We start from the raw sequence: 4,564 nt of genomic DNA, 5'->3' as shown, positions 1-4,564 counted from the left end.
GATCAAGCCATCTCGTAGTTCTGTTGTTTGTACGAGTGTGTTTACTCGGCTATCGCGTTTGCGTTGGCCGCCTTAGTTGCAAGACCGACCCTTCTACCGGGCTTTTCTCCTCCGGTTGGGTTGAAACATTGGGCTCTGAAACTGGCTGTTTCCTGGCCGTTGTTTGAGTAACGATTCTTGACCGTCTTTTTCCGAAGCGTTTTCAGTTAGTGCCTGAGATAGCTTTTCCCATTTGGGTTTCACCATTGCGGTTGTAGTGATTTGCCTTAGCTTGTGTTCGGCCAGGAAGCAACGTCTTGACTGTGTCTGGCATCCCCAGATCGCGGCAATTCCGTTATCTGTGGGGAATTTGATGCCTAAGTGATTAGTCGACGGGACTGCCTTCGTGGCGTTTAGCCAAGGCGTGCACATGATGATGTTGTAAATGGCCGGGTGGTCGACGACTGCGAAGTCGACAATCTTCGTGACTTCTTTCGCAGAAACGGGCAGTTTGATCGATCCGAGAGTCATTGAAGTCGTGCCCTCAAAACTGGTTAGCGGCTTGGGCGATGGTACGACTTCTCTTAGCTCGACGTTCATCCTCTTTAGAGTATCGCGAAAGATGACATTGCCGTGTTACCCGTGTGGATGAGAACCCTTGCGACCTCGAGATCTCTTATCACGAGATCGATCACGAGCGGATCGCAGTGGGGATGGTCGATCCTGCCGGCCTCTTCTTCATCGAAAGTGATCGCACCTTTCGGGAAGTCACTAGGCGCGGAGCAGGTTAGCGAGTTCGCGCTCGTCTCGGCCTTGCTCTGATAAGCTTTGATGGCAGAGACGGTATCACTGCAGTATTGCGAATCTTCGGATGATCAAATTAACTATGCGGCGACTATTGTCGTTGCCCTTGTCGTCCTGCCTCCTCCCACGTTTTTCTCCCGATTGGTTCCCTTGGAGAGAGTTCTCCGTTTGAGGGGGCTTATCGTTTCTTGGAGGGCGGTCTGAATCACGGACGAGATCTTTTACGCTAGACACTTCGGCGATTTCTCCCGCGAGCAGCTTCGCGGCCAACCTAGTGCCGAGAACTTTGCAGTTTACAGTCGAGTGGCCGCGGGCCTGGTTAAAGTCGCAGAAGGCGTTCTCGTCGTAATTTAGATTTTGGGTACATGTATTGCTCGTCATCCGGCCTTGCTCTGATCCGGCGTTGATGGCGTAGTTATGCGCTCCATGGGTCTCTTCTTCCCCGTGATGGACGTTTTTGTCGTTCGGAGGGTTTTTCTTTTTAGACTTCTGATCCGACCTAGGATCCTTTGACGATGTCTTCGTCAGCCTCAGCTTTTGCGACAAGACTTTTGTCTCTTCTTCGATGATTATGTAGTTCGTGGCTTTATGGAGCGCGTCTTGGATCGTACGCGGCTTATCCAAAGTTATCCACCTCCTGAACTTTGACTTGTATCAGAGCGTCTTTCGGAGCGTGTCTACGTCTACTTTGTCGCTTATTCCGCTGAATCTAGCCATAACGGTCTAGAACTGTTTCATGAAGTCACGGAGAGATTCGTCCTCTCCCTGGGACATGCTCCAGAGAACGACATCGGAGGTTTCTCGATCTATGAGCGTAAAGTACTGCTTAAAAAACTCCGAGGCGAGTAGGCGGAAACTTCCGATGGAATTTTGCCTTAGGCGAGAGAACCACTCGAGTTCTGCTCCTCGGAGGTTTTCGACGAAGAGGCGGCATCCGCTCGCATATCTTTCACTTTCTCTAAACTTGGCTCTCACAATCGCAATATGGAAAGCCTATAGATGTGCCCATGGATCGGTTGTACCGTCCTAAGGTATTACCTTGATCTTTCCAGGATTCGAAACCCTAGTTTCGGTGATGCGAGTAGTGAATGGCATTTTTCGAGATTCCTCGAGCAGTAGATCGATCTCGGGTGTGGTGCGAGTAGCGTGATTGATCTGAGATTTCACTGCTCTAACTTTTGCAACCGTTTTCATGGGATGATCGCGAAGATCGTGAATCTCGGATTTCTCGCTAGCAGATTTCCGACCTTGTCGGCGTTTCCCGCGAGTGTTCTGAGTTTGCTCCTCGGCCAGTTCTTCCTGTTCGTCCCAGAAGATAGCTTCCTCTTATTCGGTCCTAGGGTTATCGAACTGGGAATCGTCTTGAGACGCACGGCGCCTTGTACGACGTGGATGCATGTCTGCATCTTCATCCGTAGGTTCGGTCTGACTGCTAGAATCCACATCAACGCGCCCGATTTCTCCTTCCTCTTTGTCTTCCACGCAGGAGTGATTTCGTCGGGATTTAGCCCACACATTTTTCCTTGCGCGTTGTCGGACCGGTCCAAAGGAGTCGCGAAATCGAGTCTTCTTCCGCGGACTCAGGTTGTTCCGTGCGGAAGAATAGCCTTGGTTCTTGCTGTTAGGTTTTCGACCTATTTAGCGAGAGAACTCATGACCTTGTCCCGTTCTGCTGACTTCTTTTTGAAAGTCGAGAACATCTTCTGGACCTCCTCAAACGCTGCCGTGTTAACGTTAACCGCAGTAATGTTCGCTGCTGGAGTATTTTAAACGTTGTCGTCGGCAGTGTTGCCATCACGAGTTTGTTAGTTATTGAGGTCGTCAGATGACAGGTCTCCTCGAATGGGTTAGCCGGTGGAATCATAAGGACTCTCTTAAGAAAACTTTCCATCTCCTTCTCATTAGCTCCCCTCTTCAGATGCTTAGCAACCTTTTCCTTTCTCTTCCTCAAGGTTCTCCGCATAGGAGCCTTATCAACTTCCATAGGCTCTGGTGCATCATCTGAATGTGTACTGGTGGTCTCTGGTGGGTTAGCTGAAGGTTTAGGTTGTGGTCTCAATGCATTGATTCGTGCGCTGTCAATCTTTGGCATCTGCACTCGGAATGTGAGGGGTTCTCGTCGATCGATGGATACTAGAGGTTGTCGATCGGCGGTGGTCTCTTGTTGTCGATCGACGAGTGGCTCAGTTTGTCGATTGATGTTAATATGTAATGGGTTGGGCGGATGTGGGTGTCTTGCTGCGAACTCCTCGTGCATCATGATCCTCACGGCATTGCACGATAAAACCGACTCTGGATGTGTCGTCGACTCTTAATGTGTCATCGCTCGATGTTATGGAAAGTCTGTCGATTGATGTTCTAAGTCTGATGTCGGTCGACACCAATGTGATCCGCCAAAACTCATTGAGCTTTCTAATTTGAAATTCCCTTCTTGCAGCTCTCATGCTTCACCACGTGCTAGAATTCATCATCAATGATGGCATTCATGTGGTGCTTCATTACATCATCTCCTATCCCCCTTGCTAAAGCTTCTTGCTTTTTAACAGCTTCTCAAGTCTGAACAACCTGCATCTCCAACTTCTTCAGATGATTGCTCAAAGTCTCAAACTTTGTTTTCAGGTTGTTGTAGGCAGAATCAATCTTCCCATTGAAATACACCGTCATGTTCTGCTGTCCTTCAAGCACCCGATCAAGCATTGCTTTGATCTTGCTCTCCTGAGTCTGTGGTGGTGGTTTCTGGTAAGATGAGTTTCCATAACTCATGCTTGTTGCTGCTGTAGTTCTGGCTGTAGGGTTTCTGGTACTGCGAACTCTGGTTGAAATTACTCCTCTGTCCATTGCAATAGATGTTTCCACCCTGGTTTCCAGACCTCTGAAATCCAGTTCCACTAATGAAGATCACATCCTCCTGTACTCTATCCTCTGTATCTACAGCCTCTGCATCCTCTACTAAGCAAGCTTTCTTCCTTAGAAGCTTGTCAACACTGTCCAGCTTTGCTTTCACCTCATCCATATGTTCCTTCCCAAAGATAGTTGCAGATTGCCTTCTCTCAAAATAAGTGTTATTGGTGCTATTGTTGGATGCCAAGTTCTCAATAAGTCTCACAGCCTCTTCTGGATTCCTAGTGTTGAAGTTCCCTTTGCTGGAAGCATCAAGAGCCATCTGATACTGCACAGCGATGCCTCTAAAGAAAGTACTGAGCAGATGTACTTCATTGAATCCATGGTGAGGACAATCTCTCTGGTAAGACTTGAATCTGATCCAGGAGCTTCTGAATGATTCTGTAGGCTCCTGAGTGAATATAGCAATCTTGCTCCTCAAGTCTTCAGCACGTGTCTCATCAAAGAAGTTACGCAGGAATGCATTCTTGATGTCGGCCCAAGATATAAGAGATCTTGGTGGTAACAGCTTAAGTCAATGTGAAGCCTCCGCAGCAAGTGAGTACTTGAAAAGCTTGCATAATAGGTAGTCCTCAGGGACTCCATTGACTTTGATAGCAGATATAAGATCCTCGAACCTCTACAGATGGTCCATAGGATGCTCGTGAGATAACCCACAGTAGGGTGTCTGTCCTACGAGTGTGTAGTACTGCAGCTTAACTCGAAATTGCCTCTCTGGATATATGGAGGGCGAATAGCCGATCTATTGGCATAAAACTTAACCGAACGGTTGTAATCGGCCAATGCTCTGGTTCGAGCAGCCTTATCTACAGGATGAGCAATTCACGTAGCATCAGTATCGTGCTCAGGGATTACAGTCCCCTGAGCATCTATCTTCTGA

The 4,564-nt window shown here is 48.2% G+C and overlaps 1 protein-coding gene across 1 annotated transcript; it reads right to left on the bottom strand.

Annotated features, from left to right (window-relative positions):
* Positions 1–825: 825 nt before the first annotated feature.
* On the bottom strand, positions 826–1,977 carry LOC106355712. The gene is made up of 3 exons (XM_013795612.1): positions 1,822–1,977; positions 1,514–1,776; positions 826–1,420 (listed from the first exon to the last, which is right to left on the bottom strand). The coding sequence occupies exons 1-3, from the start codon at positions 1,975–1,977 to the stop codon at positions 826–828; spliced, it is 1,014 nt and encodes a 337-aa protein (XP_013651066.1).
* Positions 1,978–4,564: the final 2,587 nt, after the last annotated feature.

The sequence above is a fragment of the Brassica napus genome, chromosome C2, assembly GCF_020379485.1.
Source record: "Brassica napus cultivar Da-Ae chromosome C2, Da-Ae, whole genome shotgun sequence".
NCBI classification, from domain to species: domain Eukaryota; kingdom Viridiplantae; phylum Streptophyta; class Magnoliopsida; order Brassicales; family Brassicaceae; genus Brassica; species Brassica napus.
Note: the sequence above shows the minus strand (reverse complement) of the source record. Positions and strands in the feature narration are given on the sequence as shown.

Excerpts from the sequence above, each read along its gene's own strand:
- LOC106355712 (XM_013795612.1), bottom strand. The coding sequence starts at position 1,977 with ATGAAAACGGTTGCAAAAGTTAGAGCAGTGAAATCTCAGATCAATCAC. Across the intron at positions 1,777-1,821 it reads CGAATCCTGGAAAGATCAAG|GCTTTCCATATTGCGATTGT; the intron begins GTAATACCTTAG and ends GCACATCTATAG. Across the intron at positions 1,421-1,513 it reads CTCCGTGACTTCATGAAACA|GAGGTGGATAACTTTGGATA; the intron begins GTTCTAGACCGT and ends GTCAAAGTTCAG.